This window comes from Cheilinus undulatus, linkage group 14 (assembly GCF_018320785.1).
Source record: "Cheilinus undulatus linkage group 14, ASM1832078v1, whole genome shotgun sequence".
Taxonomy (NCBI): domain Eukaryota; kingdom Metazoa; phylum Chordata; class Actinopteri; order Labriformes; family Labridae; genus Cheilinus; species Cheilinus undulatus.
The window spans coordinates 15,401,268-15,424,648 of NC_054878.1; the positions used below are offsets into that span (position 1 = coordinate 15,401,268).

The 23,381-nt window shown below is 37.8% G+C and overlaps 2 protein-coding genes across 2 annotated transcripts; one reads left to right on the forward strand and one right to left on the reverse strand.

The window, feature by feature from the left end:
* Positions 1 to 113: 113 nt before the first annotated feature.
* Positions 114 to 2,860, reverse strand: ost4 (oligosaccharyltransferase complex subunit 4 (non-catalytic)). Its single transcript, XM_041805716.1, has 3 exons — positions 2,856 to 2,860; positions 558 to 694; positions 114 to 239 (listed from the first exon to the last, which is right to left on the reverse strand). The coding sequence occupies exon 2, from the start codon at positions 691 to 693 to the stop codon at positions 580 to 582; it is 114 nt and encodes a 37-aa protein (XP_041661650.1). The 5' UTR covers position 694; positions 2,856 to 2,860; the 3' UTR covers positions 114 to 239; positions 558 to 579.
* Positions 2,861 to 3,238: 378 nt separating this feature from the next.
* selenoi (selenoprotein I) lies at positions 3,239 to 22,837 on the forward strand. Its single transcript, XM_041805746.1, has 10 exons — positions 3,239 to 3,411; positions 9,860 to 9,928; positions 12,181 to 12,289; positions 12,765 to 12,839; positions 15,566 to 15,828; positions 16,133 to 16,241; positions 16,328 to 16,376; positions 16,461 to 16,641; positions 16,750 to 16,929; positions 18,643 to 22,837. The coding sequence occupies exons 1-10, from the start codon at positions 3,355 to 3,357 to the stop codon at positions 18,748 to 18,750; spliced, it is 1,200 nt and encodes a 399-aa protein (XP_041661680.1). The 5' UTR covers positions 3,239 to 3,354; the 3' UTR covers positions 18,751 to 22,837.
* The last annotated feature ends 544 nt before the right edge of the window (positions 22,838 to 23,381 follow it).

Consider the following 23,381-nt stretch of genomic DNA (forward strand, 5'->3'; position numbering starts at 1 on the left):
AAACTATCTTGAAAATACAACAGGTTTTTGTAACATTTTTGCAGTATTTACTCAATAAGAACTTACTCAGTGTTTATGAAGAATATTAAGTGCACGGAAACATAAATGCAAAGTGAATTCACATATTTTTATTAGAAAAAACTCTACTGTGCAATATTACAAACAAATGTATCTCTTGGACAGAGGACTTGAGGAGGGGAATGTAGTTTCCATGGTGGTGGCACTGAGTCCCATCTCACCTGTGGAAAAATCAAGACTTAAAGCGGGTTCATGGAGTAAAACCTTTGAATGAATTCCTCTTTGTAGCTGAAGGAGGCATTTACTTAAAAACACTGTACCTTGGTGATCCTAAACTGTATACTTTACACTTAAAAACAATATTTACTTTAAATAATTTACAAAACAGGCCTTTCAACAAACAGGGAAAGACAGTTTTAAATAAGATCAACGAGACTTCACTTTCATCTAGCAGGTGCTTATAACCAAAACGATGTACATCTGAGGGTAAGTACAACGTGAGCAAGGACCTAAAAAAACATACTGTATATGGCACTCACCTCTCCAATCAAATTGGCAACCCTACTCCTGCTTCTTGGGGTTATTGACAGCCACATAGTGATATAACACAACCAGCAGGAATAATGACACGCCAAGCATGTTGGCAAAAATGGCAAGCTGCACGTCTGTCACCATTCTGCAAAGGAAGAGGGCTTATTAGTGTTGGTCTAAACATGAGAATGTCTTTCAAAAAAACAAGGAAAATAAACCTTCATAGAATGATTAAAATCATGAATCTATGATTTGGAAGCTTCAATTCATTTACAGTGTTTATTTGACTTAATCTGTCAGTTTCCTTACTTATAAAAAATTCCTTCGGAGTAACATCCAACTCAGATATTTATATGGATTTATGCAAAGTTAAATTATGAAAAATACAAAAATTCACAGTTGTGTCTATCTACATACAAAATCTCTGCAAGTCTCTAATTTTAAGGAAGCATAATATTGAATTTTTGCCAAAACATACATAGTCAAGCTGTTGTCTAACAAACCTCCTTTTTCCATATACAGCGCTTAACAAATTTATTAGACCACCTATCATAAAAACAAGAAAACATAAATATTTAAGAAATCTTTCAAAACTTGTTTAAAACTAAAAATGCTATTGTTATTTATTTGGCAATTAACAAACTGAAACAACTAAATAGTCCTTTTTCACACATAATAACCAAAAAACTAATATTTTGTATGGCCTCCTTTGGCCTTGATAACAGCTTGCATTCTTGCTGGCATTGTTTTTATGTACTTTTCAACAGTCTCTTTTGTTATTGAGTTCCAAATAGTTTCTAGCTGTTCCCACAGACTTGCTTTAGATGAAACTTTTGTGCGATCAATCTTTCAATCTACTAAATCCCAAACTTGTTCAATAGGATTCAAATCCAGACTTTGACTTGGCCAGTCCTTCAGTTCCAGTACTCCAGATTCCTTTTTCTTTGACAGCTTTGAAGTATGCTTGGGGTGATTGTCTTGTTGGTATATGAACCCACGACCAATCGGATTCAGTCCAGAAGGGATTTCAAATGCACAAAGATGTTGTAGTAGACGTTCTTGTTCATGATACCGTCGATTAAGTACCAGTCTCGGCAATTGACTCCAAAGCATACTAGACCACACTGTGAGAACACTTTGTGTCTTTATTTATTTGTCTCAGAGACCATCCAGCATCATGAAGTAGTTTAATGCGGACTCTTTCATTTTCAGTGAGCTCTCCATGTTTTACCATTTTGAACAGGAATGAGGAATTTCAAACTGAATTCACCTTTTTATACCCAAATTTGAGCCGGCTCACTAGGCTTCTCTGAGAAGTCAAAAATTAATCAGGCATAACATTTAACCACTAAAACTAATTTTTCTGTTCGGGAATGCAAGTAAATAACTATAATTTGACATATTAATCAAGAAATATTAATGTACTTCACTATTTTTTCAGTTTTTTGTGAATCAGTAAATTTGAAAATTCATAGATAACAATAATAATTATATTTTAGCATTAAAAATATAATTTGGGATAAAGAGCTTTTACATATTGGTGTATTAACCATTACAGAAACATAAAAAATGATTTTGGTAAATACCAATGCTGTTAATTTAGGGCAGCTGTGGCATAAACCTTACTTTGGGGGTGGTCTAATAAATTTGTTAAGCACTGTACGTATGTATAGATATGCCAAAAATACGTATTGTGAATATCTGCCGAGAACAATTTCATGCAGATAACTTTGTGTATCCCTATTCAACTGTATTTGAATAAAGTATTGCAAGATTTTGCTTTTTGGAAAAGGTAACAGCCATCTAAGATGGGGGCGAAGCAAGACGTATCTTATAAATGCATAGCAGTTAACATTAGTATCATTTAATTTCATATTACAACGTATAACTTTAACTACTCTTGTTTCAGTTAAAACGATTAAAACAATGGTGTGTATTTGAAAACATGATCACTTCTCAAACATAATGCAATGTTGGGTTAAATGATGATTCCCTGATTGAATGACAGTCAACTTTTTCAAACATCGGCAGCTTGCTAGTACCTGGAGTACACACAAATGGATATTTCCTACAAATTGGAATATTACCCGGGATTTTTCCACAGTCAATGCAGATTCCGTTTCTATTCTCGAAATCGTGGATCGTCAATCTGGGTGACGTTAGCGCTAACCTAGCTAGTTAGCTAGCTTACTAATTGGACCAAACAGGCAAAAACCTCCAACAAAAGACACGCTATGAATAACCATTCATTCAAAACAAAGACATCAAACAATTTTAAACTACATTCGGTTGACGTTAGTACTTACTTTTCCCTTTAATTTGGGTTTTTGCTCTGGTTTACAGCGATGTAACGGCCACTCAGCTGCAGAGAAGCAAAGCTGTCTACTTCCGGTTGACAGGAAAGCCACGTCACTTTAAAAACACCATAGAAGCAATTTTAACCGAGCAAGTGAAGAAAAAAATATACGCATTGGAAACCTCAACAATAATTGTCATTATCCGCTTGTAAATTCTCTAAATTACTCAGAACTTTCCTGATATTTTGGACCTCTCAGTAGAATATGAAAGTGTATTCATTAGCTTTGTGTGTGAATCCTCCACGCCACATGCGGCGCTAGTGAGCCCCGTCATCTGGACGTTTACTGGCTGTAGGAGTGGCCCAAATGTTTCGACATCACCTCACCCGGCGTGAACGACAACGGCCGAGCTAAATGGTGCTTCGACACGGCAGCTAACGTTTGGGATTTACATTTCCATTGGGAAGAAATATCCATTTATCTTTTTGTGGAGCCAGGCAGTAACACCATGGCTCTTTACGAATATGTCACTCAGGAGCAGCTTGCGGGCTTCGACAAATACAAGGTATGATAATAGCCTGTTAGCGGTTAGCCTCTGAGCCGATAGTGTCTGTCAGTTAAAGCTAACGTATCTGTCACGACCTGCAGGGAGCTTTCCTAGTGTAGAGGTGTGAACTTAGACACATTTAGCAGAAGATACTGGCCTAACTGTCATGAAAAAATAAAAGCATGATCAATAATGGAGCCTGGGGGATGAGTCGGGCTATAATTACTTTATTTAGGAGGTTTTGCTGCTACATTTTAGTAATTATAGCATATGTATGGTTCCCTCTCATAAAACAACAATCAGCCTTTGATTAAGGGGTCAGTGATGGCACTTTTACAGATTTTTAATGTTTACTGAATGTATTGCTCAATGGCACTTAAAGTGTGCTTCAGCTCTCATTTGTAATAACAAGGTTGACCTTATGCCCCCTAATTTAACCATTAAACATGCCAGTATATGTGTGGTGCACTAGGTAGCATTTATGCTATGACAGTGTGAAAGCTGAATAAACAAAATGCGCATTAGTATTTTTAATTTTGAAGATTATTTCAGTAAGTTATTGATTAGCATCTCTTTCTGTATATAAGCTAGTGGTTAGCTCTTCACACACTGCAGTATTTGGTTGTGAAACGACGCTTTAATTCATGTTTCCTCACTTTCAGACACCCCCTGTTTTTTCCTTATAATCTGGAAAGACTATATTTCGGTTTTCCTAACATTGAAACCACAGGAGACAGAGAAAAGTAGCTGCTGTAATGGATAAGTAAGGCGAAACCACTTAACTTGAACCAGCACACTGAAGGCAAACACTGGCAGTAAACATGAGCTGACAAGGGAAATCCCTTTTACATGAATTCTTGCAATCAAGAAAATGTGTCTTTAAAAAGTTTAAACCAGAAGACCCCTTTCTAAGTATAACACAAATCTTTGTGTTCAGTAAATGTCCATAAAGATGAGCTTCAGTGTGGCACTACTGATACAATGAGCCTGTTGTCCTGTCACTGGATGTGGAGTTCTGAGGAAAACAGGAGTGGCACTTATCGGAGGATGGAACATAGCGAGATAGCCAAGCTTTGATAAGGCTGATATTAAGATCAGGATTAACTTTATGTCCCACAAAGTTAAATATTTGTCCTTGGTACTTCCCCCATGCTGCAGCTATAAAACAGATCAAATCCAACATCATACTTAATGAACATTAAACACTGAGTATTACTAAATGATTTCAGAAAATTGTAAATAAGGAAAGTTAACCATAGGTTCTTCAAAAGTGCATTTGAGTTGGGTGCTGAATAGGGATGGGAACAATTAATCGATGATCGATTAATTGGTCATTAAGAATTTGGTCGATCACGGGGAATTTAGTCGATCTGATGTTGGCTTTTAATAAAGAGACTAAACACGTCTTACTCTGCACTGCACAACAATATCTACCATCATGACATTGTGAGTGGATTTTAACAAAAGCAATAGGTAATACAATAGACCATGCCTTGTTTATGCTTAAGAACCCAAGGCTTTCGAAGGGTGAAAATAAATAAATCATTGAGAAACACAATCATTAGTTACCTGTTTTTGTTACATAGGGAAATTTGATACATATATGCCCATGTATGTATGTTTTTATACTAGGGCTGGGTTTTGCTAAGAACCTCATGATTCAATTCGATTTCGATTCTTTATGTAGCGATTCAATTCAATATCAACTCGATATTGATTTAAATGCTTTGATGTTGATTCAGTAAGAGTCAGAAATACACAAATGACCTGTTGACAATTTTTAATAATTATTTTCATGCCCATGTGAACATACATGGTAGGTCACCTCATATTTTCTAGCAATAAAACATCCGAAAATAGAAACTTGCACAATAATAGCTTATTTGTGCTTAAGGAGTACAAAAGTAAAAAACATGCCAGTTCTGTATAAACACTGAAAAAGTAAAGTGCCTGTAAACTTTAATAATATTTCTTTCCTCTTGGAAATTGTGATAAATCTTACATAACATGGTTATTGTTGGTTGTTGTGTGGTCAAGTGCGGCCTCCGTCCATACAACGCAAATCACACGCACAGTGACCCCCACTGGCCAGGAGGTGAATCGATTCAGAGGATTTGCTGAATCGATATTGAATTGAGGGGGGAAACATTGCGATGCACCGATTAATCGGTATTTTTTACCCACCCCTATTTTATACATACATAACGGTTAATCAAATAATTGAACGGTGACATTATAGATGCTCGAGTTGGCAGGTTTCTTTCAAACGCCCATCCCTAGTGCTGAATATATATGAGGTTATCTTTAGTGGAGCACATAATGAAACTGTTGTCTTAATATTAAGGTTATTTATAAACAAAGTGGAGTAGAAAACACCTCAAGCCCCTCATCATTTAAATGTGTACATTTTTCTGGTTTTTTTGTTTGTATTTTTGTATTGGGGGTAGTGCTGCTCGATTTGGTAATAATGTGTGTCTGTGATTATACTGAACAATACTGCTATTTAGGATAACAATATAACTGAGAGATGGAATCATGAGACTACTTGCGTGGTTATTAAGGAAAATGCAGAGAATAATGGTAGTTTGAAGCACATATTTCACAGCTCAAAACATACACATTTTAAGTTGCACAATGAAATACAAACCTGAAGTTTTTACAGTACTGCTTAAAATACTGTCATATTTTCCATTCAAAATAAACATTTTGTCAATAAACTTACTTCTATATAGTTCAAATTAGGTCTGAACAATTTTGGAAAAAAAAATTAATTGCGATTTTTTTTCCCCCCATATTGCAATTGCAGTCTCATACACAATTATTTTTTAAGGTCTTTACTTCATGTATTTCCTCACAAAACATTACTCTTTATTGAAACGAGCACAGTATTTTTTAGATTTAACCAGAGCTGAACAATATTGAACAAACACCTAATTGCAATTATTTTAAATATTTGCAAATTAAATATGAACAGTTGAAATCTCATTTTTAATGACAAAAAAATGTACAAAAACAAGGAACATGGGATTTTTGCAAACTAATCTAGAAAATAATGACATTTAAATGTTTGCATGATGTGAGAGCATAACATCTCTGCCTCAAAAAATCTATTAAACTGGTATCGCATACCAGCTATTATAACACTTTTTTAGGTCAAAGAAATATTACACCTTCTGCAATTTGAAAATTAAAGTAGCACAGATTGCAATTTAATCTAAATTTTGACTAATTGCACAGGCGTAGTTCGAATTCAGTGGCATTGTTATAAACTTTTACTTACTGCAGGTATTTTAACCTTTTTAATACAAAGAAATTGAAGCCCTTTATCGCACTGCATCTCGATTGCATTTGGGATTGGATTAATTGTGCAGCACTAACTGGGTGGGTGGGTATGTGGAGAAAATAAAGGAGAGAGTGCAGGGAAAGGAGCCAATGATTGGCTTCAAACTTGTGTTTCCCACATGGGAGAAAAGCTTCTGTGGATGCAACCTAACCTCTAGGCCAGTGGTTACCAGCCTTTTTTCCTGGACCCCCCCACCCCAATGCTGGTATCTAAGCAAATCTGAGCCCCCTCCTTTGGACAGATACACAAAAAAGTGACACATTGTGGTCAAAAATTAGCATCTGTTTAATTATTTTTAGTGTTTAAATCATATCAAAAACCCCTAAACATGAATGGTCTTACCCCAAAACCTTTGCAAAAACTTTTCATGTGTTTCATCATGATTTTAATTAGCATGTGCAAATCTTATTTACCAAGGCTCCAGTTCATGTGTGAGTTTTTAAGAATAAGATATGTTTGGTCCTTAATTGCCACACGCCCTGGTTCTTTAGACCCTCTCGCTCTAATACCTCTTTCTTTGATTACTGTGTGAAACTGCTCCCCTGAGCTGTTTATCATGAGAGACCCTTTTCCAATAATAGCTTTTTAAGTGGCTCCCTTCGTGTCTCAGTTCCTGTGCCCCAAGCATCAGTGGCTGGAGGAGAGCAGAGTATGACAAATTCAGAGTGAATGAAAGAACTGAGGATTTCTTTTATACAGTGTTTGTACATCGTGTTTCAACCATGCAATTGGAAAGCACATGAGGAGCAAGAGCTTGTTCCACTGATGATATTATTTTTTTACTTCTTGTCATCCATATTACAACCATATCCAGGCCATCAGACTTAACACTTCTTTCCAGTAAAATGTATATTTCAAAATTACACATCATCATTATGGGTGGTTTTTTTCTAGAGCTTATTAATTTTTCACATAAAGAAAGACAACACATACATTTTTGCCATCATTCCTCAGAGCACATTTAGGACAAGGATAAAGAAAACATGTATTTCATAAAATATGTATAATATAATCATATTGGAATAAGTCAGTCAATATATTGTTTTTCTTTCTTCTTTAATGGTGTACCCACACTAGGCAATCTTCACCATTCCTTAGCATGCTTGAGCCCTTATGTCCAGTTTGCTTGACTAGAATGAGTACTCCGCTTTGCCACAGTTAGCTTTCTTTGGCCTTGGCACAGATGGATGAGATGTGCTTCAGCACAGTGCAATTGCTCATACATGCACACAAGCACAGGGTGTGCAGTGTGCACATGATGTCTTATCAATGCAACTTTCTCTCTCAACAATCATTTTAAAAATGGGGAAGCGTTACAATAATAATAATAATAATAACTTTATTTGTATAGCACTTTTAAAAACATGGGTTTACAAAGTGCTTTGACAAGTGCAGAAGCAAGTACAAAAACAAAGCAACAACCCAGACAAAAGACAGAAACAGAACGTGACATCTAGACAGATAATAATTCATCTACATCGATAAAGAGCGACAATATAGAACCAAACCTAGATGACCTGTGATGCCATGCAAACTAAGACATCACAGACGTCAATCAGAGTGCAGTCATGAACTGCACAGCTAAGACATCATGAACATCAGGATGCAGGCAAGACACAGACATCAATACCATAAAATGATAGGAACCCAGGCAAAGCATAAATACAGAGCTGTATCTGACCAAAACGAATCAAAACGAGCCACAAAGTGAGTAAAGTTGCTGTAGCGTTAGCTTGTGCGTGTCATATTACGACATGATGATGTATGCAGGCCTGGCTGGGTTAAGAGAAATTTGAGTGCAGGCCAGCAGCAGAGTGGGAACGTGGGACAAGTGTGCTCAAGCATGGTGAAGGGAAACTAAGCCTAGTGTGCCTAGTGCACACCCTTTGACTTATTATAGTCTTTTGATAAGAGAGTATATACAACATGGGCTGTACACTGCTGTCAAAACAGCAACACCACACCTTCATTTTCCTTAATGTGGTATTTGCACTTACTTGTTCAACGGAGTGTGACAACATTTTCAATATTCAGTTGACTATGACTTTCAATAAATAAAAGTTGAAATGTGGTATAAGGCAGGCATTATTTTTTATTACTCTGCAATTTATAATTAGTCATATAATTAAGGCAGTTCTTGTTTGATGCACAAAGGGTAACTCAAACTTATGTTATGCATCATGTAATATCTTTATTGCCTAGTTTGTGTAACTCTTGGATAGAGTACACTGCGACGTGTAAAACTAGCTTTTGTTTTTCACACTGTATATGAGCTAATGTCTTTCTACAATAAGTTGAAGAGAATCACTGAAACATGCCTTCATTTGCGGTCATCTTTCTCTTCCCTCTGAATCAGAGATGTTGGCGGGGCCAACACTCGCATGCTGAATCTCACATAGGCTTAGCATATACTTGATAGTTATCTAGCTAGTTTTCAGTTATAACAATATGTGGGTATTTATTTAAACTTAAAGTCCTTGTCATTCTTACGGTAATCTTTAACAAGTTTGTGACAGAATGAAAGGAAATCCAAATAGCAGAAGTGTTCTTTTTTTACAGCAAGGTCTTTGTTTAAATTGTCTAAATAGCCTACTGTGTAGCCACCTCATGTTGCTTGAATTAATCCGGCCCAAGTCGATGGCTAGCTTGGAACTCATTTGGTTGGCCAAATACAGTGATTTCATGACTCATGTCTGCAGGCCTTAAATGAATTTGCATACTTAGTTTGACAGTGTTTTGTAGTACATGATAATGTTGCCCTCATTGATTGCATTTCATGTTAACTTTTTATTTTTTTTTATCAAACACATTCATGTCTCAGCATCATGTCTTTTTAAACTGACACTGACTCAGCTCTCAAACTGTATGAGGATAAGAGAAAATGCATTACACTGTAGCAGCCACACGTGCTGGTCAGGCCGGGATAAAGTCACAGAGACTGGCATCAGGTTTGTTTGATATGCATGATGGCGGGCTAACGGCCCAGTAAACAAGTTGTATGGTAGCCATGGAGTGTCTCCTTTTAAAGTCTTAGTTGGCTGCCGTGAGATCAGATAAATGAAAAGAAAAAATGCAAGTGTTCTTCAGTGTGTATAACTTCTTGTCTGATTTGTCTCTTTACAGTATAGTGCAGTGGACTCGAACCCCCTCTCCGTCTATATCATGCATCCTTTCTGGAACTTTGTAGTGAAGGTAAGAAAGACCTATGTGTGTGTGTGGGTGTGTGTGTGTGTGTGTGTGCAAACATACATCATTCATGAGGTTTCCTACCATCTGCTGTGATACAAGACGACCTCAGACATCAGCCTCTCCTTCATGTGAGCCGGAACATATCAGTCTCTGGTTGGCTGTCATAGTTTGTTCTAGCTTGTGAAGATACTCGGCTGTTTTTATATCACTACTGCAGCTGATAAAAAAAAAAAACTATGTTAATTTCTCAGAAAGTCTTGCTTCCTTGTTAAGAATAGGATACAACACTGGCACATTTATAAGATAGATTCTGCTGCCTGACAGTAAATTTAAAAATGCCATGTCCATATTCCTCAAATCTAAACTGTACAACAGACATCGAACTGTTCAGAAAGTGTGACAGCAGTGTTTCATTTCTTTTACCGTAAAAGTCAGTGTATACAATGCATTTTTAAGGCTTAATATTTCCTCTTGAAAGTTGGCTGCAGCTTACTGGTATATAATGCTTGCTGATTCATGCATCACCACAAGCAGCTGCTGCAGTCACACATTGCATGCAACCTGATGCTATAAACAGCCACTTCACTGCTCAATACATTCTTTGACGCATATATAGTGATGATATAGGCTGGTGGCACAACGTTTTGGCTGCTTTTTTACCTTGTGAGGTCATAGACATGCATTCAAAGAAAACTGTGGTATACTGTTAAGTAAATAAATCTTAAAGTGCTGAATTGATCGAAAATACTTTTCTGTTTAAAACATCAAGTGACAGCAGAGGTGAGCAGCAAGGCTCACTGGTTGTGGGTCTGTACTTCACAATTATCACTGTCTGCAGAGAGCTCAACTACCATACATGTAGCTTGCTGGATTATACATAGTGAAAACAGATGGCACTAGAAAGAACTGCACAGAAAGGCTGTCTTATGGTAAACGCTGAACACAATGGAAATCATCATGCGGGAAGTTTGAAATTTTCTCCTAGTGGAGATCTCCCAAGACTGGCTGCATTTTACCATAAAATGTGGTGTAAAAGACACACTTAAAATAACTTTCTGTTTTTTAAATTTGAAAAATTGGCTGCATTCTTTTTAAAGATGTGAATAATATACCAGTTTAAAGTTTAGCCCATTCATTGTGTGTTGCAAGATGACACTTCACTGCTCACAACCTGTTGAATAGGAAACAACACATTTCTGACTGATGGAGGGGTTGACTTTTTAATTTGCTTTTCTCCTTCATTAGGTCATAATTTTGCATTGAAATAAAACTTGTCCTATACTGTTAAGTAAACAGAGCTTGTAAAGTACTATCTTGGCTTTAAATACTCCTTAAAAGTCAACAAGTGTCAGGCGGACAAGGGCTAGCAATGCACTGATTGTTAAAATCCAATACCAATGTTTAAAATGACATTTTAACCAGTTACCAAAACAAAAAAAAAACACTTATTTTGGTGTAAGACTCACAAAATGCTGACATTTCCTCTCATGTTTGAAAACATGAGTTTGTCCTCCAGGTCATTTCATACACCTGATGGAAAAAAAAAACTTGTCATCTAAATCAGTAGTTAGATGTGTGGATGCCAGCAATACATTTGTGCTACAACAGATACAAATCTGTAACAGACATCTGTTCATGCTTCATGATTTGCCAGTGTGCCAACATTTGTCAGCAGAGTTGATATTGCAGATACTGATGATGAACCAATGGATCTGAGTTACTTAATAAAACTCAGTGTCCATATGTTTGTAGCTACAGCAGCTTTGTCGACACAAATCAGCCCTCAATCCCTCTGGGTGGGTTTTCCTTGTGCTCTAAGCTCATGTGGCTAAGCATCGAATTGATATTTCTATGATACAATAAGTACTGGAGGGAACAACATTAGTAAGTGCCCCAAACTGCTTTCAGTCTGATTGGACAAATGGATGGAAATGCACAGGCTGCATAGAGGCAGCTTTTATCCTATATATACTTCAGCATCATCATCATCATCATCATCATCATGATAGTAATTAAACAAATCATCTTCATCATGGGACTTCAATACCATCATCATTAATGCCATCAGCATCATCTTTTCTCCCTCTGAGGACTACAGAGGAGTCTAGCTTAGTTCTTCTCCTCAGTGTTTTTCCTGTTACTCAAGTATTCGTTCCCATCCTTGGCTTATATTATGTTGAAGACAGTTTTCAAGAGCCATGTGACTTGTTAATTATTTATAACTCATTATTGTCTCTTTTTGTCTTTCTTAACAGTATTTACCAACATGGCTGGCTCCAAACCTCATCACATTTACAGGCTTTATGTTTCTTGTGTTGAATTTCCTCATGTTGGCCTTCTACGACTATGACTTCACTGCCTCTGGTAGGTCCTCCTCCCCCTCCTCTCCCTCATACTTCTGTTACACCTTAGCGTGTTTATCTAGTGCTCAAGGGGATTGACAAAGACCAGACAGAAAACCAGAGGCGTGTGTGTTTGTGAGTTTGTTTATGAAAGGCAAAGTCCATGGCATCACTGTCAATTCTGGCCAAGGATAATCACTAACCCTTTACGTCCTTCAGGCCCACACAAACACCGCAGAGCTAACATACACAATAATATTTGTAGACCATAACAAGGTTTTACAGGTTTAACACATGCACAAGCTGATGACCTTTAACTTCAAAGTGCTACAAACACCAGTGAACTTCCTCATAAAATGTGTTCTTGTTAGAGAAATTGTTAAAGTAAATAATGCACGTGTTTAGAAAAGTTACATTTTGCTGAGGTTAATGCATGGCTGCAGGTTTTTCTTTTTGTCTTTATGGTATGCTGCATATTTACATTATCTGTGTCACAGCTGCAGGACATGAACACGTGCCTAGCTGGGTCTGGGTTGCTGCAGGGATCTTCAACTTCTTGGCCTACACACTCGGTGAGTCCTCACCCCCGTAACCCCTGTGTGCTGTTTTCCTCTCTGTATGGACTCTGTACAGTGAAGCCAGGGCTGTATTCATAACTACTATAGAGAAGGTAGGGGGGCTTCTAGGGAGAACAATACGCTTTCTGCTACGAAATACCATACCATACTACCAATTTATTTTGTTTGTCATTATGTACCCTAGTCCTTATTGTTTCTTTGTTTGATGTATTTAAGTTTTGTTGCAGTTTTAAGTAATATAAACAGAAAAACGTCTCGCACACTGCAAGGCTCCAATCTAATCTGAATACTTAGTTGAAACCTGCTGTTGTTTATTGAGGACTGTATGAACTGAATATTCTTTTTTTCAGATACATAAAGTATACCAATATTAACATGCTGTTTGCTGGTACTGGTTTAGAAGGAAAAACTGAAAGTATTTCATTGTTAATATTAAAAAAGGTCTGATAAGAACATGCTTACCAGGTATTTAATAAAGAGGAAGCATGCTATCTATTTTTCTGAGTGAAATTTATGAATTACTATGTCTTCTTCTCCTCTTGAAATGCCCTCAAGCAAAGCGAAACATTTCAGTGTGCATCCTGGAAAAATGTTAACTGTCAACATGGATTTATGTTATGATTGTACACTGTCAGTATTTTTCCCATTCTCCCTCCTATTTTATTTTTGCTGCCTGCTGGACTCGTCAGCTCAGTGGTTCACAGCTGATAGGATCAATAGTTTTTGTTTAAAGCTGAACTAGTCAATATTTTTGATGACAGTGGATATGATGAATGTGTTTGTGGGGCAGATATTTGTCTGAGGTGTTGATAGAGTGCAAAACAATGCTGCTGAAGGGAACTCAGCTCCACTCAACTTAGCCTGGGTATGTATACAGCAACAGCCCCTTTCATACATAAATGTGTAATGTGCTTTACTAAAAACTGAGAGGCTAATAAGAGAAACTGATGGCAGTTGGATAAATTCATTGCCATTACTATGATAGAATATTATAGGAATCACAAAAACTAGTTAAAAGAATAGCAGTTAAAAGAATACCAGAAAAAAATACCAGAGATTGACAGTTGTTAAAAAGATGATGAAACATCAAATAAGGCTATAAACTACTGCAAAATATAAGCCAGACAAAAAGACAGGCCTTTGGTTCTCTTTCAGAAGCACCTAGAAAGAGAATATCCATGTTTTGATATCAAGAGGCAGTGACTTTCATAGATTCAGGTCACAGAGACAAAAAGCTCTCACATCTGTGTTTGGGTGGGACAGGTTAGGCACATTTAAAAGGGAAAAATACAGAACCTGAGTGATCTGGCTAAAGAAAGGGTACGGTGAATATTGCACATGCAAACTCATCTCTATGTAAAGTCCTCTGGAGCAGTAAACACTTGCTAATCATATTTATGTGGGTAATTCTGTTGTTTTCAGCATTTTTCATTGCCCTCAGGTGGCCAGAAACTAACTGATGCAGGTTAAATAATTATTGAAATGGGCTTTGATTCAGGAGTTAGAAGTACTGAAGGGTTGAATGTTTACTTCATGAGTAATGGTGTGATCATGCAAGGCATTTAAATGACAATGTAAAAGAAATACACTGACGTGACTGTGCCACACTCTGATTTCTTTCCCCACATCCCTAAAGCTAAATAAGGCACTTTAACAGAGCAACATTAGCATGAGTGTAATTTTTAGCACAAGGAATGTGTCACAAGAAACTCTAAATAAAACCTTCCAGCTGTAAACTGCAATTGAAACTTAAATTGAAACGTCTATCTGATTTAAATTCAAAAATATTTCATTGCAATTATTTTACGCTCCATTCACCTGGCAATTCAACATAAACATCCTCTCTCAAGATATAAAAAGCTGAAAATAAGGCTGTTTTTGCTTTTTATTTGTAGAAAAAGTGCTTATTTCCATTCATTTTAAGTACCATTGTAATGCCAATATGTAGCAACAGGAATTTTCTGGTTCACATTTTATTTGCAGATGTAAGAGTAAATTATCTTTGAATGTGCAGCAACTGCAAAAAATTACAATTTTCATTATGTTCATACTCTCAATAACAATTTTATGTTTTTCTTTCATCACAAAAAGAATAATCAGGGAAAAGTTGTCACTCTTTGGTACCATAAGTCATATAAAAGATCACAGTATATATCAAAATAATTGCTTTTCAATATTTTTAAAAAATCTTTCAGCCCTACTTGCCTAGGTTTGAATTTTTTTAGTGTATGTACTCTTTAGGTCTTTGTTTCTATATGACATTGCGCTTTTATTTACTGAACCCTCAAAACTCAAAGGAGTAATAATAAAATTACCTAAGGGGCAAGCTGAAATTAACCTTGTCGATAGTGGCTCAATAATAGCTGCAAAGTCACTTAGTCATGCTGATTTCCTCCAGTTTTCCCCTGTCAGTCAGTTAAAGGCCGTGCTGATTGGTCTGTGAAGCATTAAAACAACTTTCCAAAGGGTGTTTCTTATGAGAATATGTGCAGAATACTTCCATGTGTGGATGAACTGAGTGTAGTCCAGTCCAGTTTGTATGACAGTGAATTCAGTGGTGGGAGCAGGAATGTGGCTCCTCAGAGACACTGTGCAGTTATGTGAGTGTGGGCTAAAGCTTTGCCTGAGTTGAAACAGAAAACATTGTGGGTTTTAGATGTTTATGTAAACCTAAACATGGACAGTATGTTATAAACTGTTCTTTTTTTTGTATTGTGTAGATGGTGTTGATGGTAAACAGGCTCGTCGCACAAACTCCTCCACGCCACTGGGAGAGCTGTTCGACCACGGCCTGGACAGCTGGGCCTGCATCTTCTTTGTGGCCACCGTCTACTCCATTTTTGGGCGAGGGGAAAGTGGTGTGGGTGTGGCCACACTGTATTACATCCTGTGGGTGGTGCTGTTCTCCTTCATTCTATCTCACTGGGAGAAATACAACACCGGCATCTTGTTCCTGCCCTGGGGTTATGACATCAGCCAAGTGGTATGGACTCACAAATCTCACATGAACCTCAATATGAATTTATTAGTACTGGATATGTTCTTATCTAGAGAATACAGGTGTAAACTAGCTTACTGGACTGAACTACATAAGATGAAATGCACTGTTAGCTTTGACCATCTGCTCAGCCCCACATATACAGTGCCTATAAAAAGCCGAGAGCATTCACCTTGTTGTCTTTAAACCATTTCTGTGTAGCTTTCGGTATTTGCTTCTGGTCATTGTCTTGCTGGTAAATACTAAAGTACTAGCCTGCAGTTTACCAACTGGTCTCGTCTCCTTCCAGACCATCTCCCTCGTCTACTTGGTCACTGCTGTGGTTGGTGTGGAAACATGGTACCAGCCCATCCTGTGGCATTTCCTGTATAGAGACCTCTTCACCTTCATGATCATTGGTGAGTAGTGATTGGTCAATCTTGACTTAGCATTTTATTATTTTGGTTAAAGCATGTACAATAATAAATGTCTTTTTGGTTTTCAGCCTGTTCCTTCACTGTGACATTACCCATGAGCCTCTACAATGTCCTTAAGTAAGCTAATCTTTTATATACAATAGATTGTAGCATCACTGTTTCACACAGAGCCCTAACTTTTTAAACACTTTATTTTTTTAGGGCTCATCGCAGTAACACTCTGAAGCACAGCAGTCTGTATGAAGCCTTCCTGCCCTTCTTCTCTCCCGTCCTCCTCTTCATCCTTTCCACCACGTGGGTGGTCTTTTCTCGCACCAACATCCTGGAGCTGCAGCCCAGGATCTACTACCTCATGGTGGGGACAGCCTTTGCTAACGTCACGGTGAGCTTCTGATAAATTTGTTACCACACAGTTCATGGAAATGAGCATTTAATGTTGTATGTTTTTAATGTTTGATTTTTTTTTTTTTTTTTTTTTTTTTTTTTGCAGTGTAAGCTGATTGTGTGTCAGATGAGTAACACACGTTGCCAAGCATTCAGCTGGTTGTTGCTGCCGATGGCGGCTGTAGTGTTGCTAGCAGTGACAGGAGTGGTCGGAAATGAGACGCTGCTGCTGTATGTGTGGACGGCGGCTGTCATACTAGCACACATACACTATGGCGTATCAGTGGTAAGTGAACACACACTACTGAAATAGAAAAAAAATACAACATAAACTTCATTGTATTAAATTAAGTTCTGCAGTACCTGTTTGTCATTTTTTAATTCCTTTATACCAGTATAATTATTACAACATTATAAAATGCTAAGACTTGTACGCAGTCTGACATGACTGAAAATGAGTCCCCATAAATTGAGTATTGCAAACTGCTGCTTCAGTCTGAAAATAATGGCAGGATTAAAAAAAAAAAAAAAGATGTGGACAAGGCTGGTGGTACCACTTTTAACAGCCTATCACCCTCATTAGGGCATGCTGCTGTATTTATAGAGAAAGGGGGAACTATCAAATGGTCAGGTGGTTCAAGTCAGACCTGTGGTTCCTTCTAAACGTTGTGGACCTTGCTGAATGCAGTTTGAATAGTCACACAGTTAGACAGTTAAAACCATTCTCCCTCTGAAAAACACCCAAAATACAGACTGATTGTATTCAACACTTTGCTATATAACGGTTTAAAGAAAAGTTGGGAAATAGTGTGTGAGGTAGTCTAATTTGAGCCAAGGAGTAATCCTTTTTTCCACATTAGTATTACATCTTAGTTTATTTTGTATTCTACAGATCTCACATTTGTTTGCGTTCTGCATACATTTTACATTCTAGATTTTATGGTAAATATTGTAGTTAGCGTACCTTAGCATATAGACCAAAAACAGGTTAACGATTACCCTAGCTTTCTCAGAAACAGGGATGGAGATTATTCATTTTTCATGATATTGATAACCTTATCAGTCAGTACTGATCTATGCCCTTATCCAAACAACGACTGAGCCTTTTCTATTGTTTAGTGGAGATAAAAATTACCATATTTTTTCAGCAGAAGTGGTATTAGCTGAATAGAGCTTGACTTAAAAAGTTTAAAAGGCCATTCCACCTGTTATATCTGTGCAATATAACTGAATTAAACAGTCCTCATCTTCACAACTGCAGCTATTTAAATGTCTCATCAAAACAAAATTTGAATATTCTTGTGAAATTTAAACATATCTTCATTTTGTTTACACTTCTCTAATTGTCTTTTTACTGAGCGTACCCTGAAGACATCATAATACTACTGTCTGTTTGCTCAATAAGTCTACTAATTAACTTTATTCTGATTTCAACATTGGATTATTATTTTTAACTATTGGCACTCACTAAAAAAGTATGTTGCAGCTTTTCAGCCCTGATCTGAGCAGATAAGGGAGATAAGTGTCCTGTAACAGTATAAAAGCAGTGTTACACTCAGCACAGCTGGAGTCTTTTTTCCTCAAAGCCAACAGTTTAAGAACCATATTTTGCTCCAAGTTGATGCACGGTGTTAATGTGCTTTAAGCTCATGGTGTTTTCTGCAAGAACTGGTCTATGTTGTTGTTCCAGTTAAAAGATAAAATAGCGTAACATCACCAAACCCTTGAGACTCAGTAGGAGTATCTATAAGCTAAGAAGTCAGTGAGTTTTGGTTTTAAAAAATAAGGAACCAAGTATTCACACAACCTGGTTTTAATCTCCATCCCTACTCAGAATGCACCAAAATCCACCCAGCGTCACCTTTGAGTCTTAATCATTTCAATAATGCCCACTGCCCTCTTTGTTCAGTATATTGAGATAACTGATTGATTGATTGGTTGATTGATCGATTGATTGAATGATGTAAACAAGTTGGTGATGATGCTTTTTCAATTGTAGGTTCAGCAGCTCAGCAGCCACTTCAACATCCTTGCCTTCTCCCTGAAGAAGCCCAACAGTGACTGACAGGAGGAGGAACGAATCGGCTTGAAAGGAGCAGAGGTTTAGACTCCTCCTCTCCCTCTGCTCGTCGACACTTCACTCTCATCACCACGGAAACCGCATCCCCTCTCCTCCATCCCCGAAGACGCTGAATGGACTGTCCCCAAATACGCACACAGACACTCACAAACACTCATTCTTAACCAACAAACCAGCTGGTCTCGGCGATGGGGCGGGCCCAGGGGCGCTGGCTTCCGTCATTGGTGATTGGCTGACTTGGTTGAGCCAATGAGGTGCAATTGTTTCCTACGGAAATGTGCTTCAGTCGTGAGGACAGGAGCCATGATGACACATACTCACACATATGAAAATATGACTCTGCTTTGGTGCAGATCAGTGATATCCTGTGGCTTTTCTTTCACACAACAAACACACCTGCACTCACATAGTATTATGAATGTATAATCTGCCTTGGGGAAACGCCATTTGATTTTTATTCTATTAACAGGAATGCCTCCAGTAGTGTTGTTTTGAACTTGACCAAACCTTTAAATTGTGGCTTGTCATGAGTTAGCCACATTTTATCATCCGATGATTTCAGGTAGAAATCTCAGTGATGTTTGTTCATAGTTAAATATATATATGTGTGTTTAGGGGCTTGGGGCATTTTACTTTCAAACTTAGTAAAAACATTGTATAAATTTCCCTCTTAATAATTCTAAACTGCTTTATGGTGACGGCTGTCAGCTTAAAAAATTCAGATTTTGACAGAAATCTTGACTAACCCTCCACTCTGACCTGTCTGAGCTCCGGCCTCTTGGCTCTTCCTTTCCTCTGAGGTGTCGTGTCTTCATGCTGATTCGTTGGGTTTCTTTTTTTACCATTTTTTATGCATATATACTGTATGATTTTGTGTGACTGTCCACGGCGGACGGTTTGTGGTTTAGTTGCGCAGCGCTTGAATGAAGAGTGCGTTCAAAAACCGTCAACGGAGCGGACTCACTCTGAGGGAACAAGCAATCTACACCGCAAACGCCACAATGCCGCCAGGCGTCACACTCTACTTGTAACACGCACACATGTATCATCACACCTTTTATACTGTCTGCCAGATAACTCATGTATTTTCTTTTTTTTTTTTTTTCTTGTTTTCAGTCTGTTAAACACTGTTCGTCCGAGTGACTCAAAGGATGTTTCCATGAAGATGGCTGCAGACTGGACTTTGTTACTGATCAAACTGGTTTTCACTGCCAGGCGCAAAAAGAATTCACTTCTTATCCATTGTGAACCTGTTGATCTGTCAGAATGGTTGTAGTTTGGAGGGTTTTTTTTTTCTTTTCATTTATCCTCCCCCTTTGGCCCTGCTGTCTGTCTGCAAGCACCAGCTTCAGATCTCTAATTCCTGCTGACACATGTAGGTCAGAGAAATTCCAGGTATGCTCAACAGTTTCCTACTGTAAGCATGACATGATTGTAACCCTGGTCTGTTGTTTGTCATGCATTCTTCTACCTGTAAGCAAACAGGAGAATCAAGTTAGTTAAAACCTTTAAAAAGTGTTTGTAAAACTTGTTAAAATGAACCAGAATAACTTGTTGGGAAAACTTTTTACTTGCTTTGTGCTCAGCAGATATAACTAGAAGTCATGTTTGTTAGTGATCTGAGCTAAGCCAACGTCTGAATGTGATTCATCTCATATATATAGTACGAAGGGATGAAACAATATACCTCACAATACAATTACAAAGAGATAAAATATTGATGGTGTAAATCTAATTGGCAAAAATATATATTGCAATACCGTATTACAGATAATTTGCACTGTTATTGTTCTAGAAAGGTAAAATAAATAGTCCTATTTACTCAAAATCATTTAAATCTCATGTCTTTGTATAAAAAGTGTACAAAAATATTGTGAGAGGGGCATATTGTTACATCCCAACTGTACCAATACATGTGAATGGTGCATAGAATATGCACTCTCTGACCACTTCATTAGGTACATCTGTGTACACCAGTTAACAGAAACGTATAATCAGCCAATCACATGGCAGCAATCAGTACATTTGCAGACATGGTCAGAACGATGTGCTGAAGTTCAAACTGAGCATCAGAATGAGGAAGATGCTGAACGTGTTTTGGTTGGGGTTTAGGCAGGCTTTCATATTATTTACTGCAAATTCGGACCCAACCATTTGAGTGCCATAGCAAAACTTGAGCATTACCAGACCTGACAATGTTTTTCTTATCCTCTGTTGTCTAATTTTGGTGATCTGTGTTTGAACTATGGGCTGCATGGCAACACAGGGGTTAGAGCTGTTGCCTTGCAGTAAGGTTCCTGTTTCGCTTCCTACGTACCCAGGGCTTTCTTCTCCCCATGCACACATGGGTTCTGTCCAGGTTTTATGGCTTCTTCCAAGCACCAAAGACATGCTCCTTAGGTTAGTTAGTGACTCTAAATTGGCTGTATGTGTGAGGTGTTCACTGGTGATCAGTCCAGGATGTACCCCCCTCTTGCCCAATGACAGCTGGGATAGGCTCCAGCTCAAATGGGATAAGTGGTGTAGAAAATGGATGGATGTATGAACTGTCACCTCAGTGGCATCCACTGTGGTCTTCTGCAGCTGTAGCTCATCTGCTTCAATGCCCGATGTGTTGTAATGAGTAGTTTTGAAGTTAATGTTGCACAAACCAGTCCAGCTATTCTCCTCTGACCTCGGCCATCAAGATGGCATTTTACCCAGGGAACTGCAGCTTACTGTTTCCTCTTCTCAGACCACTCTCTGCAAACCTTAGAGATGAAAATCCCAGCAGACCAGTCTGTCCGGCACCAACAACTATGGTCCTTTGACTTACCTTTCTTGGCCATTCTGATGCTCAGTTTGAACTTCAGCACATCGTCTTGACCATGCCTTTATGCCTAAGTAGATTGCTTGCTACCATGTGATTGGCTGATTAGATATTTGCGTCACTGAGCGGTTGAACATATATCTAATGAACTGGTTGGTGAGTGCATAAGATACACTGGGAATGAAAAATCTGAAATTCTTAGACCTCTAGGGATCATCTTTCCCTTAAGTCAGGATGTTTTGTACATAAAATGATTCAATGAGCACTGATGGATTAGACCACAGCTTCCTGTAGCTTCATTATCACCATGTACGATCCAAATCTACTGCCATTGTACCCCATAAAGAAGCTCCATTTGGCTTGCAGCACATCTGCTGTTGGATAAAGCTTGTCTGCAGTCATAAGCACATTGTGAATTATGAAATGTTTGTAATGAAGGCCCACATCTGTGACTGTGGAGACTTTAGATTGTAGAGATGTGAGAACAACTGTGACTGAGATTTAAACGTTTTGCCGAGGAGTATGTGCGCTGTCTGTGCATGTGCAGATCTGTGTGTACAAGTCTGTTAATGTATGTGTGTATTCTCTGTGTGCATATCTGTGTAAATACATGTATTATTTCTGACATTTATATTTTCTTTTTTTTTTTTTTTTAATTACAAATGGAATTGTTTTCTGTTATTTTAGACTTTATTATTTTACTTTATATCGGACAGGAAATTTTTAATACCAGGATCAGCAGTTCTCTTATCTTCAGCTAGAGAGCTTTCCAGATTACCGGTCCTGATCTGAAGCAAACTTTGTTTAAAGCTGTTTCCATCCCTGCAGTTTTGACTGATTAGACTCTAGTCTTTTTTTGTGGAAAGTTTTGAAAGTGGACGGGCTCTGGGTGGAAAAACCCTCCAGCACAGGAAGTAAACACTTCGAACAATGCTAATGCAACAAAGGATCTCATTTCATATAAACTGAGTAGAAAATTTAATCTCAGTGAAAAAACAGAAATTCTGTATTCAGCTAAATGCTTTTCCAGCTGGCATTCTTAAGTTTATTTAGGAAGTTTCCGTTTCTGAGCTGATTTTTCTGGGCATTTTTTGTAGTGTGCTCCTCAGCCTCACAACTTTCTAAGAAATGGTCTTAATCTGCCTGGATCAATGAACTTAACTGTTCAGTTTGTGATGAAGTCCTTGTTTAAGCCGCCCTGGTAGACAAACGAGGGCTGCAGTGTGGCTACATGTGATGTTGTATTTAACCAGTGAAGGAAAAGACTGTCCAGAAACAAATAAAAACAAATTTTCTTTAACCATTTTACAGTGTCACAACCAGGAATGGTTTTTTTATTCTTAACTGAAGTTAGTTTGTGTCCACAAGAGGGCAGCAGAGTGCAGCTTGACTCTGCACACAGTTGGACAGGTGGAGCTCTTGCATTAAATTCCTTCACCGTAAAAACACCGTTTATATGTCTGTAACAGGCCGCGCTCTCTGGTCCTTGTATTTCAGAAAGTGATGTTACGTACTTAACACTTTAAAATGGCCTCTTTCTTGTTAAACTGCATGCTTAAACTGATTTCTAAGTGAAAACTGCATGGCTTTTTTCGCTTCACTCTCTGTTTTGTTTTCAAAAATTTAAACCATAGCGAAGGAATTTTCCACATTGCTCATCAAATTATCCCATTATACTTATTTTTTACCTACACTCACCTTCAAGCCCAGATGTACATTTTGTTTCAAGACACAAAACGTGTTAAGATGAGTGAAATCTGCGAATCTGGCAAGCAAAAATATTGCTCTTAAGTGTCATAAAAGTGGATCTCCCCCTGAATTCTTTGGATGTACTGTACTGTGTGCAGCT